The 13,202-nt window shown below is 42.6% G+C and overlaps 1 protein-coding gene across 1 annotated transcript in view; it reads left to right on the forward strand.

Moving 5' to 3' along the window:
- Positions 1-2,079: 2,079 nt before the first annotated feature.
- LOC139350671 (lysine-specific demethylase RSBN1L-like) overlaps positions 2,080-13,202 on the forward strand; it is a 34,709-nt gene continuing 23,586 nt past the window's right edge. The window contains exons 1-2 of the mRNA XM_070992189.1: positions 2,080-2,782; positions 10,472-10,621. Of these exons, the coding sequence (XP_070848290.1) occupies positions 2,134-2,782; positions 10,472-10,621 (799 nt within the window). The 5' untranslated portion in view covers positions 2,080-2,133. The remainder of the gene's footprint in view (positions 2,783-10,471; positions 10,622-13,202) is intronic.

Raw genomic sequence — 13,202 nt, forward strand, 5'->3', positions numbered from 1 at the left:
TACCTGCATCCTCAGTTTGCGTTCATCTTTATTACAATTATTAACCTTCGAGTTCATCATGTCACGCTTATTTCACTGCACGTTTTGAGAAATTCTTGCCAAATAAATACTTGAATCTTGAAATCTGCCACTGCAGTTACACAATCTTTCAAATCTGAAACTGCAGCGATTTCCCAAAGCTTCAAAAATAATTCCAGGAGGCCGTAATCAAACCCATGATAACGACGCATTTCGACATATTTGGCATTTAAGTCTGTCCCTTGATAAACATAAATCAGGAGATTGCTCAACTAAACCCTGAACTTTCATAACTTTGAGCCAAAATGGTTTTATTACTAAATACTCTAATCTGCTGCTTTATAATACTCATATAAATGAATGCATCAATAGAAACTCCAGTTGTTGAAGACACATATGCTGCATCATAAGAATCCAGGACACTCATAACACAGGCCTCACCACTTCCTCCCTTCCTCACCTGATAATCAATAGTGTTTGTTTCCTCTGTGTCACACACTTACACTCACAGCAGCAAAATATGAACACACACTCTGTTTCACTCTCTCTGCTTTGTATAAATTAAGCCAGGTTGCTATCTTAAGTGGGTCACCTCAGTTTTCCCATGGAGCAGTTTAACATGTTATGTAATGGCTTATTTATATAGCCAATCAGTGTTCAGTGTATGTGAGCGGTAGCAGCAGGCTGCACTGCCATCTGAAGAAAGTGAACTGTGTCAGCTCTGTTTTAAAGCCTGGGATGTGCAGTGTAATGTGTTCGACCTGATTATTTTTAGGTATATTAGTCACATACAGGATGCTGGAAGAATTTTGACTCGCTTGCTTTTACTCAGTAGCGTTGTACTGGACTGGGATCACACACTCACACACAGACATCAGATTTGCACTTGTGGCTTGCATCATATGCAGTGGTGCCCCCAGGAATTTTTCATATGGATGATCAGGTGTAAATCTCAGGTTGGCACACACAGCACTGATGATTGGGCAGCACCTGAGAAGCTCATTATGCATATGGAGGGGAGAGGGCGTGGGTGGCCATGCCCCCTTAGCAGCGCCCCTGATCATATGACGATCTTGTCCCAATGTTTATGGCCACTTGTAACTTTACACCCCGCCTCGCACAGCCGCTAATCATGTTTAGTATTCACGCCTGGCTGTCACACACAGACAGGGCCTGGTACTGAGAGCCCCGCCAATCTATCTGAGTGAAGAAAATGTTTTCATCTCAATAAATCAAAGTGTAAACAGCGCCGGAGGACTCATGGCACTGTATAATGATGTGTTCAGTGTGTGATAAACTCATCCAGTTGCGAAGATTAGACGAAAGACGGCAAGTTTATCCCTTCGCTGAGAACATTTACATTTTAACAAACCCACGTACACACACCACCTCGCTGCCACACGTCCTGTCAGTCAGCTGTGGGGCAGCGTGCTGTCTTCTGGGGGTTGTGTTCTGGGGAGGAAATGCCAAAGCATATTAGGCTAACAGGTGAAAGTGGATGCACCCCCTCCCTTAGACTGGACACCCTGAAGGAAACAGCAGCGGGAAGGACATGAGCTAAAGTGTGAAGTCCACCCCGTGCACCACCTCTCAGCATGTGGGGTTAATGCACTTGAGGATCATTTCCAGCCTCAGCTGAAGCACTGCAGACAGCATGGTGCAACCTAATGAAACTGAGTAGGATAGAAAGCACTATCAGTGAATTATTTCTGTCTTGTATCATTTCAGGTGACATTTCTTTGGGTTTTTGACTGCTGGTCAGTCTAAACAAGCAATTTGAAGGCATCACTGACATTTTTTTTTTTTTCAAAATATTAATTAACACATTAATTGATCATAATAATATTAAGTTGCTCTGCTGGATGATTCTTATAATATTCTGTGGCTTTGCTTGCAGTCTCATTATTATTTTTAGAAAAATATAACGCATGCTAAGCCCCGCCCCTAGTTTTTCCCTCTCTGTCTGTCAGTCAAGCCTTAATCCCGCCCCCTCACTGCTTGCCTGTCAATCAAACGTCTGCCCCGCCCCTTCACTGCCTGCTTGCACGTCGCGCAAAAAAACACAGCAGCGGCGGCCGTTGGGGAAAGAGAGTAAATAGAGAGAGAAGCCTCAAGATGGCTGACTCGCTCGGCTCCGCTCACCTCACCGGAGCTGCTGCTGCTGCTGCTACTGCGGTAGCCCCGGCGGTCGCCTCCGCCAAAAGCCCGCCCGTCAAGCCGACCGAGGCGAAGGGAGCTCCCGACAGCCGCTCTCAGTCTTCCCGGGATTTCAACCCGCCGCCGCCCAAGAAGGTCCGAGTCGAGGAGAGGAGCGTTAAACCCAAGAAACTCAGCAGGGAAGGAGGAGTGGGAGGCAACGTTAGCGGCAAAGAGAAACTCCAGCAGCCCACCAAGCAGCAGAGTTACGGCAGCAGCACGGGTTTGTGGAGCTTCAGCCCGGTCAAGACGAGCAGCAACAACCCCCCGGTGCCTGCTCCCAGCGGATCCCAGCCACCGGCAAACACACACAAAGTCCTCAAACAGAGCGATTTCTTCCTCCATAAACCGCCTTCCTCCTCCAAAACCAAGAAACCCAATAAAGACAAGCTGCGGGAGAAGGAGAGGGAGAAGGGGAAAGGAGGCGGAGAGGAGAAAAAGAAACATAAACTGTTGGTGACCTCCGGACCCGGGAGTAATGTTAGCAACAACGGCAACGATATCAGCAGAATTAGTAACTCTTCTGCAGCGAAGAGAGAAAATGGGGAGGTCATGTTGCCACCCAAAGGTAGGCCATCATATTATATTTTGTTTCGTTAAATTCTACTTGAGGCGAATTCATAAAGTTTAATTTGTGTTTATCATAAGAGAGTTCTGCCCTTTTATAGTTACTTGGCTCATCGCGGATTCAGCCACTTGGGATACGTACATGTGGCTCGCAGTGTGCAGTTGCCTGCCTCCTAATTTGTCTGGACAGTCCCGTTTTTGGACTAGCTGCTGCTGAAAAGGCGCTCGTGAACGTTCAGTTGGAACCCGTGAAGTGCTCGAGGGTTGCTCCTATTTCTAACTGGACGATAAAAATGGGGTTTACGTCGAGTTGAGTGGCTATAAAGCCTAGTTTAGTCCATGTTTCTGCGGGCTATGGCTGCCAGCTTTCGTCGCTTGTTCACCCGCTCGTGAACCCTCGAGCTCCACAACAGCGTTCCAGGGCAGCAGTCGCGCGACCTGGTCGTTACATCCTAACCAGCTGCTCTCATGCTGCTGCGGAATTGTTACGTAGTCACGTCATATCGACAAAACACAACCTGTTTTATTCATATACGTTCAACGGCAATGCAATAGAGTCGAACTGAGATGTTATAAACGCTATAAACAAGCTGTTATCCCCGTCGCGTCAGCCTAACGATTGATGTAAATTGTTATTCTCTAATACCAATGCGCATGTATGTTTTTGATTTTCTTTGGAGCCGTGTGTGTGTTAAAACTACACGCTGCTGTCATAACAATATGACAGCCGCCCGCCATTATAGGGTAAGTGTTGTTTTGGTAGAGCACCACGCCCCCCTCTGTAACCTCAGGCTGTGTGGGAAACACAGCTCCACAGCGTTTTGTTACTCCATGTTCCACAGTTATACAGGCAGAGCATGGTGCATTCATCCCACCACCCATTCACTACTGAAACCGTTATTATTACACTGAAGTAATTACACTTGGGCCCCATTGACAAGTATTACTACCTTCATGAGTCAATGCCTCCATGTTCAGTTTTGTTTTGAGTGTGATCACTGGTACTGCATGTCATTTATGGGGGCTGGAGGGGAAAGCAGAATAGCTACACTCAAGTAGAAGAGTCAGGTAATGCACCCTTTAAGAACAGAGACGTCTTTTAATTATGCAGAAATATTGAACAATAACCACCTCTTAATGGTTTGATTAATAAACATTTTACAATATTACAATAACACCATGAACAGAAAATGTATTATCTAGTCTAATGATTTCAAATTATTACAATCAGTACACTACTGCTTAATATGATACATAGATAATATGAGTTAAATGCTTATGCATTACATAAAAGACTGCATTTTTTACATCATGAAACAAAGGAATGCTGTCTGTGATTAACAAACTTACATGCTGATCAGTATCATTGTACTTTTCCATTATAGACATGATTGACAATAGGCCACTAATACAATTTGAAATATATTCTGAGATGTCACATTATTTTTTATATATGAATTTTTTCAGTTACTGAGGGAGGCATTGTTATATTCAGTTGACTGGTTGAGTTTTTCTGGGTGTTTTTGTCATCGTCGCACCAAAGCACTGTCGCAAAACCCCTTTATGTGTGCATTTCAGTTTGCCAGTGAGTGTAAATGTCATTTGTGTGTGGAGTGTTTGGACACCAGCGGGAGCACTGAGTGGACACATGCAAGTGTGTGAGTGCATGATGTCACCCTTTTCCAGTTGGGTAGTTTAAGAGGTCATGACATGCTCTGAACAGCCACTGCAGTCAGTATGAACGCTAGGACGAGACAAACCGTTGGCCCGTCGCCCTAGCAGAAACACTGTCTTGTAAACAGGCTGTGTTGGACGTGTTTGCATGCTTTATAAGGATGTCAGAGCAGATCAAGGCTGGTGTTTGTCTTTACACAGATCAACACAAAAGTGGCATTTAAAAAACAATGGGCGTCTTTTAACTCATTTTATTGAGAAATCCTAAGACTAGAAGTCGGTTATTGTATTTTTATCAGTAGTGAGAGGTACATTTTGACATGTGTGCTATTGTCATTTTAAAACTGTTGATGCTGTCTGCAGCAGTGTTAAGATTGCTTATGATTTGGGCTGCATCACTTTAATCTCTATATCTGACTGGGAGCATTTAAATGCAGCTGAAAGTGACAGTAAATAATAATACTTCTTCAGCAGTTTCACTGAGGTACTCTTGAGCAAAGCACTGCATCTCTAATTGCTGTGGCAAGCTGTTCAGCGGCCAGCGGTAGGAGACTGTAATTATTCTGAGTAGCTTGAAATTTGAAGATGAAGAAGTGTATGAAAGTGGAGCAGAGTGTTGATGGAAAACATCAGTCCTGAGTGAAATGTTTTCAGGGATTAAAATGCTCCATTCTGAGCTGCACCTTCCCGTAAAAAATGGTAATAGCGTGTCAGTCTTCTTTCTTGACGCTGTCACAGAGCCTCAGTCAACACAGTCTTAAGGTGTCACTGAAAAAACACAATTTAAACTGTGTTTTTGTAACATGTTGAATGGCAGGCCGGCCCTGTGGTTAGACATAGTCTTATTCAACAGGATGGCACAAGTTTGACTCCTTGAGGCAGAGAGTGAGTCCTGCCAGCTTCAGCAGTGCCGCTCTGAGGCCGATTGTGCTCTGACCTTCCTGGGAGGGAAGAATTTTCCCCCAGGGATTAAAAGAGTATCACATCATCATAGTAATATTGTTAGTGGTGGGTTTGCTGTTGGAGGGAGACCTGAAGGCAGCTGGCAGGGAGGAGTGACCCCTAGTTACATTTGGTATTGAAATAAGAGACATGAGTCTGACTGAAGCTGTGTTTCCACCAATGTCAGTATATACTTTCTGTATAGTACCCTTGAAATCCATATCTACTTGGGCATAGCAGTGCTTCGTGCCTGATGATGGCACTAGATGAAAAGTTAGTGTGTGTCCCAAACTTTATCGTAAGCCACCCAATTGTTGTACTGCTAAAAACACAAAAAATTGAACCTCATGATGGCACCAGAAGAAAAGCCATAGAATCACCAAAGCCATTACAGTCCATCCTCTGGGAATCATCATCATGTCTGTACCAGATTTCATGGCAATCCACAGGGTTTGCACAAGATGCTTGAAGGGCTTGAAGTACTTGAATTTGGCACTCAAAATTTAAGTACTGGAACACCTTGAAGATCAGACTCTTTTAACTTCTGAGAGAGAACAGAATGATAGATTATTTTCATGAAATGTGTAACTCGCTACTTACTGTAGCTTGCAAGTTGAGGACAGAAAGTTTTGTTAGCAGGTGTGCTGAAGAGCAGTCTTGACAATTTGAAGCACCACTTGTGTTCTAGCTGCCGCGTGCAGGATAACGGCTAACGGTAAGCTAGTGGTGGAGTGAGTGGGTGAGTGATTGGCACAAAGCGGGGATAGCTGTTTAAACTGTGAATGTAGCTGCACATGTTTATTATGAGCAGCATTTTGTGATAAAAATAAATTATGCAGTCCATCGAGCAACGACCAGTTCCTGAATTTTGTGTAGACACATTTGCATCACTACAATCTGCAGAATGTAAGTACAACAGTCAGTGTACCACAGAGCACGTCTGTCAAGCACATTTACATACAAGGGCAACAGACACACATACCGGCCCTGCATGCTGCAGGGGCTTTCCTGCAACTACAAAACCAGCTAAGCTTGTGTTGCAGTATGAAGTAGGAAGATAATGTCAGGACTGACACAAAAAGCAATGCTGCTACTCTGACTCTGGTTATTTAATTGGCTTCAGATGAGGCTTAATGTTCACACAGTTTCTCCTGACTGCCGGTCAGTATTGAATAAGCTAGCATTGCTCCAGCCTGTGAGTCTACAATAGATGCTACTAGCAACATTAGCCATGGAGTGTGTCAAAATGGTCAAAACTTACAGGTTCTAAGTTTGAAGTCAGTATCGATCCAGCTTCAGTTTTGAAGCGAATCCTGTTTTGTATTTGCCCTCGAAGTAGTCCAAAGTAAAATGATTAGCACACATGTGTAGCCTAAGAGTTTTCCAGTTGTTGTGGAGACATTTCCATCAAGTTAATCCACTGGATCTCCACTTTCTCTGATGGTAGTAGATGAAGAATACATGCAGTGAGGACTAACCTCTCCAAGCTGCTAACAAGAACCACTAGTGGAACTTATGTCTGGCTACAACTCCAAAGATCACAGTTTCATATTGTGTATATTTTCCAGCTGTTGTGATCATAGTCTGATGGATATTGACAGTAATTCTTCTTCTCATTATCCATTTTGAATAGAATAATCCTGAAATTTACAGTCGTCAGTCAGTCTGTAGAAGCTAAGTCAGAGATTATTGCTTACAACATAAAGCTGATTTAATATTCTTCGATCAAGTGGTCTATTGTTATGGACCTTTCAGAATAAACAGCGTAATTGAAAAATAATGAAGCGGAGGCTTGTTGGAAACAGTGCCAGATACTGTCTGTTTTCCCTCTACAATCCACTCACGGCGTATAATGTTCAGCCAGAGACTTGGATCAATGACACATGTTGGTTTCACTACAGATTTGCGGCATCTCTGTTTACATTAAAGTCTTTCATTTGGCATAATTCAAGCCTGCCCTTCTTGAAAGGGGTTTATTTTATGGTTTAACCACTTCATGAAATTGAATTAATCATGCTGGTCTGCTCTCAGTGCCGCCATGTAGCTTTACTGTGCTGAGACGTGTAGTGCTGCCATGAGAAAGGTCATGAAACAAAAGGTCACAGGTTTTCACAAACGGCAGAGTTTATGTGATATTGTCTGTGCTGAATCCATACCCCCCCCCTTTGTGTGGCTGCGTTACAGTGTCAGCGTAAATATATAACATTCTGTTTTAGTACATATAGTATACCAGTTTCCTATTTGCCCATACTCAAGTCATGTAAACCCATCTTATTGGGGAAGTTGGGTTGTTGTGAATCTTGTAAATGTCTGAATTTGCACTAATTAGGTTTTTTTGTGTGCATGTAAATGTGCCGTGCTGACAGAGTCCGTGACTGTTTGGACTACTTGTGTGTGGCCGTGGACAGCGAGGGCAAAAGGGAGAAAAAAAGTGGAGCTTAGCTGCAATCAGCATTCAATTAAATTACTGTCGGCTGGGTCATTTGCTCTGTCCTGAAAATTACAAGACACTTGACTCTGCACGTGCAATATCATTTCAATACAGTATGAACCTTGTTGCTAATTTATTTCGAGAAGAGCTTGAATGGCAAGGCTTGGATTTGCCAGACCAGCAGGGGTGGACTGACCATCTGGAGTAGCAGGATTTTCCTGGAGGGCAGGTTTACCTGTAGTTTTTCAGTTTAACGACACTGATCTAAGAAGATCTGAAAATATTTTGTGTTCCGGTTGTCGTGACTGGCTGGCCAGCTCCATCTTTCCTTCCCATTAGCTTCAGTTTGATGTTTGCTGAGCAGCTGATGACAGACTGATAGTAGCAGTAATACTATAAATGTTATGTATGTTTTGAATTTGAACCGTTTTCACCTTAATATACCCTTATGCACACGCACATTGTAGGCCAGGGTGTCTTTTGCCTCTTTGAGCTGTGATATTCACAACGGTGAGCTTTGTGGCTTTGTCAGGAATAAAACCAAATTCTCAGAATGTAGAAATGAGCATTAAATAGAACGTTTGTAAATGATATCAAAGGGCATTGAAAACTTTATATGATTAACATAAACATTTATGTTTAATAGACTGGTTTCATCTATTTTGGTTCAGGTTCTCCTGGGCAGGTGGCCAGTCTTATCACATTACTAACACACATTCAGACCCGGCTGTGCTCCAGTGTTAAATACTATCCTACAGGTTAATACATCTTATACATTAAATAGAAAAAGTTCATTGTAAGGGCGGGTGATGGGGTATGGATACCCCGTTGACTTTCTGAATTTGTGATTCTTCAGTGTGGCAGCGCTTACAATCTGCCTGCCTCTGGCCTCGAGTCTTTCAAAGTGCTTTCTCTCCTGTGATCATCCAAACAGTGAAAACCACCTGCTGTGTTCCCCTTCAAAACTGTCTCCTGCAAGAAAAGTCAGAAAACAAAACAAAAAAACAGATATGGAGTTTCACTTTCATGGATCCCATTCATTTCACATTCATTTACAACTAGATTTGTGCTGCGTTGCCGTGACAGATAATACATTTTAGTTATTTGCCAGTTTGAACTTGATGACCTTGAAGCCATAAATCTTTATGTTCTCAAGTGATTTTAAGGCCCAGCCAGCCACTGGGCTAATTTATCTTCCATTGCCCTTAAATGTAAAGTTTTTGAATCTTATCACTCCAGCATGGCCTGACATGTTTTTAGAAATCTGGCAGTCGATCTGAGTCAGCCTTCCTTTGCAGACAGCTTCCTGTGGAGCTAAATTGATGTTTTGGAACGTGCTGTGTTTTGTTTTTGTTTTTTTTTTTTTGCTCAGGCAGCTTACAGTGTCAGGTAATTTTACAGCATGTAGTTTCTTAAAATGGTTTGTTAACGTTCTTGGCATTTCTCTTATTAACCGTGGGGTATGAGGGGCATGGCTACCCGCACGTTATGTTAAGAAAAATGACCCACTGCACATCAAAATGCCAAGGTATTTATTTAAATACTGTCATTAAAAAGAGTGAATCGATGTACCTCTAATTCTCCTACTGCTCCTTTAAGCCTTTTTACTTTCAAAGCATTTTCTCCTTTGATCCCGCCAACAGTCAGTCCAAACCCTCTGTGTTCACTTTCCCACTCCCCATGTCCACTGGAGAGTGAACAGTCTGAAAACACAGCTTCCTTTTCAAGACGGATCTGACTGAGTTCAAAGAATAAAGTTCTTTGGAAAGGAAAAGAAAGAAAGAATCCGCAAAAGAACTAATGTGGAAAAAAATAAAGGAGTCTTTTTTTTATTTCTTCATGGGGAAAGGAAATAAAGAATCAAAGGAGGAGAGATAGAAAAGATTTGATAAAGTAAAAGCTATTTTAAGAAAGGTGAGGTTTTCTTAGCTCAGCTGGAGGTGAGAGATGCTGTTTCACACCCCTCCATACTTGGACATGCTTTGCCTTCCTTAAAACACTCCAACAACTGAAGAGGTGTGAGCGATGTTATGATATTTACACTTTAAACTGATTCTTTCATCCAGAGTGATTTGCAATGAGTGCAATATTAGAGTACACTTTCCTTGATCTGTAGCATTCCCTCAACACTCTCGTGGTTCTGTCAGATGGAGAAGTGCTGGAAAAGGAAATAAAGTCCAAAAGCAACTGAGGATTTTAGGACTTTGATGAGCAGAGTATATTGATGCTAGTGGAGGCAGAACATGGGGCAGGGATGAGTTTGGGGGAAGAAACTTTAGTTTTATCCTAATGAGGTGTACCTATAAGGTTCTGATCGAAGCTGTGGGGTGGCTGGTGCAGTCAAAGGGAACTGGAAGGTAATTACAGTGCTGAAGAAACATAAGAGATAAGAGCAGATGATTGGTGGAGAGGTGAATTTGTTGCAGCAAGACATTTTGTAGAAGGAAGACCAACAAGATAAAAGAGAAGTTAAGTGTGACGGCCAAGGTGAACCACTTGGCAAGAGTTCAGTCAAGGTGTTAAAGAAAAAAATCCAAGTGAATGGAGTGTAGTATGTATGTGTGTTTTCGAGTGAGTAAACCCAGCCACCGATACAGATGTGTTTTCACCACCGAGACCTGAAAAACTTCCTCCCATCCACAGAGCACCCCAACAAGGACAAGGCAAAGGAGAGAGACAGAGAGGAGAGGGAGAAGAAGGTAAAAGACAGAGAGAGAGAAAAGGAGAAGAAGAAGCACAAAGTGGTGAACGAGATCAAGAGGGAGAACGGAGAAGTCAAGCAGCCCATTAAAGGTGGGTGGAAACACAGATGTGTACATGTACGCCAAACATAAATACAGATGCAGAAAGTAGCTGTCATAATTTTTCTTGTCAACATTGCTATTCTTTGGGCAGTCTGCTGGTGTGAGAGCGGGGACAAACTCAAATGTGTTCTGGTGGCTCAGTTGGCTAAGCGACACACACCACAGACTGCTTGTTGTTTCTCTCTTTTCTGGCACCTTTCATGGTTTGCAATAAAAGAAGAAGAAAGAAATGCCATGATGATGATGATGCTAAAAATGAAAATGTGTTGAGTAGAATGAAACTGAGTCATATCTCTCAGAAACCAGGCATCAGCACGTGGCAAACACTGGAAGTTTCCCAGCATTTGGCACTGGATCACTTTCACTGGGCGCTTTAACAGTATATCATCGTTCTGGTTATAACATACAAGGAGCTCCAGTAGGTGCTGAAAAAAGGCTAATACTGTGGGGTCGTCACAAAAGGCCCAAAATAGCACAGCGTGACAGTGGCTGTAACGGTTTCATTTTGTCTTAGAGAATGTGATCCTTGGCATTAGGCTGACCTTTGCTCTGTGCTGCTCCTCACACGGAGAATTTGTGCTCAGGGTTTATTTAGTCTGACCTATTAGCTGGGATTGTAACAGGAGAAGCCGAGAGATGAGCCAGGCCAGAGGAGCTTTCCCATGTGTCTAGTGCCAGTCTCTCTGCAGGTCAATGTCTGCTCCTCTCTGTCTGCGCCTCATTTGGCCGCTCTGTTTTGCTATTTGCAGGAACAATGTGCCAGAGTTAGTGTTGAAATGACATGTGGGTTATTGATTAGTCAATAGACAGACTATCATATTTAAGTAACGTATCAAAAAAGAGGTCCCAGCTTTGTAAACAATTTGAAGATGTCACATCTAACTCTGGGATATTATGATCAACTTTTTTCACTTTTTACACTAAATGACTAATGAATAATAGTGATTGAGAAAATAAACAACACGGCATGATGAACATAACAAATACTTTAATTTTAATGAAAGAATTGTGACAAACCTACAGTGTGTACTGAGGCAGGTTATGTTACTGTCTACAACTGAACTAAACAGTGTCATGATTAAGATAATGGTGCATCTTGAATGGTAAACTCATCAAAACGCGATAGAGATTTTTGAACATTGACTTTAGAAAAACACACATACTCCAATGTGTATGTTTTTCTTTATTTCATGTGCAGAACTGTCAGCTTGTACACTGATAAAAATAGAAATGTGAAAAGCTGCTGTCTGCCTACAGGTGAATCAGCCGGGCTCTGTTTTGTGTCTGTGCACACTTTATGAATGTGGTGGCGAGTCTCATTGTTAACCTTTTGTGCAGAGCGCAGTGACGTAATGTCCGCCTCTCTCTCTCTCAATGTACTTGACTCGACCTTTTTGTAGACAGACTTTTATTCTGATTGATTTGATTTGTCCTAAAGCTCTGGTCAGACTCTCAGTGTCTCCGTGCTGGTATGCTGCGACCACACTGTGACATTTGAAGGACTCTGTGGCTTTGGCCACATACCACAGCCATCGGCTGCAGATGAAAATCACAGATGGATAATTTAGCTCACGCTTTCAATCTTCATACTGTCTGGGGAATGGTATGAGTGTCGTGTTAGCAAGAATTGTAAAGGTGAATTGAGAGAGAGGCAGAGGCTGATGAACAGTCAGTAAGTCTGCAGTCACCCTGCCAGAGAGCCCAGTATTTAATCATGTGTTCGCAATAATAGAGACACGCTGGGATATAGGGTGGGATATTGAATCAGAGTCAAGAGAGGAATGAGGAGGAGGCTCTCTTCACCAGACAGTAGGTTTTCAGTAATAGTATTTAATCAGAGAGTGTTAAGTTTGCAAATGTTGGGAGTGACAGAGTCAGGGAGGGGAAGGTAGAAATTTAATCAGTGAGAAAGTGTTAAGTTTACAATTGAAAAGGGCGACGGAGAGAGAGGCAGCCAGAGGAAGCATTTATAGGAAATCAATAAGCTGCAAACAGCTATTCTGACAGTAAAGCTGCTTTACTACCACTGAGGCCATTTGTTTGTGTGTCCCACTGTGTGTGTGTCTGCGTGCGTGCGTGTTTGTTTGACTGGGAACTTATCTGACCTTAAACTGATCGTGACCGTCTAACCAAGTGGCCCCTCTTGTACGAATGTGTTTGTGTGATGGAGATCCCGGCTTGTGCGCACATGGGTGTTACAGTCATCTGTAATTGTGGACATTTTTTCAATATGTGGAACCCTAATGGAGGAAATTTTATTAATGTCAAGTCTTAGGTCAGAAATTGACATGTTTTTAAGAAGCTAACAGCCAGTGAACAGGTTGGGATTCACAGTCAGAGGCACCTCACAGGCTCTTCAGGCCTTTGATATGAGCAGAAATGCTTCGTCAGTCGTTTTATAAATAAAAAGTTAATATATCACTTTGACTGTTTTTTAAAGCAATAATGGCCAAGTGCTTGCTGGTTCCAGCTTTTCAAATATGAGGATTTGTTGCTTTCCCATGTTTTGTATCATTATGAATTAAACATTGTTGGCTGTAGGACAAACAAAACAAGACATTTGTCACCTT

Source organism: Chaetodon trifascialis, chromosome 22 (assembly GCF_039877785.1).
Source record: "Chaetodon trifascialis isolate fChaTrf1 chromosome 22, fChaTrf1.hap1, whole genome shotgun sequence".
NCBI classification, from domain to species: domain Eukaryota; kingdom Metazoa; phylum Chordata; class Actinopteri; order Chaetodontiformes; family Chaetodontidae; genus Chaetodon; species Chaetodon trifascialis.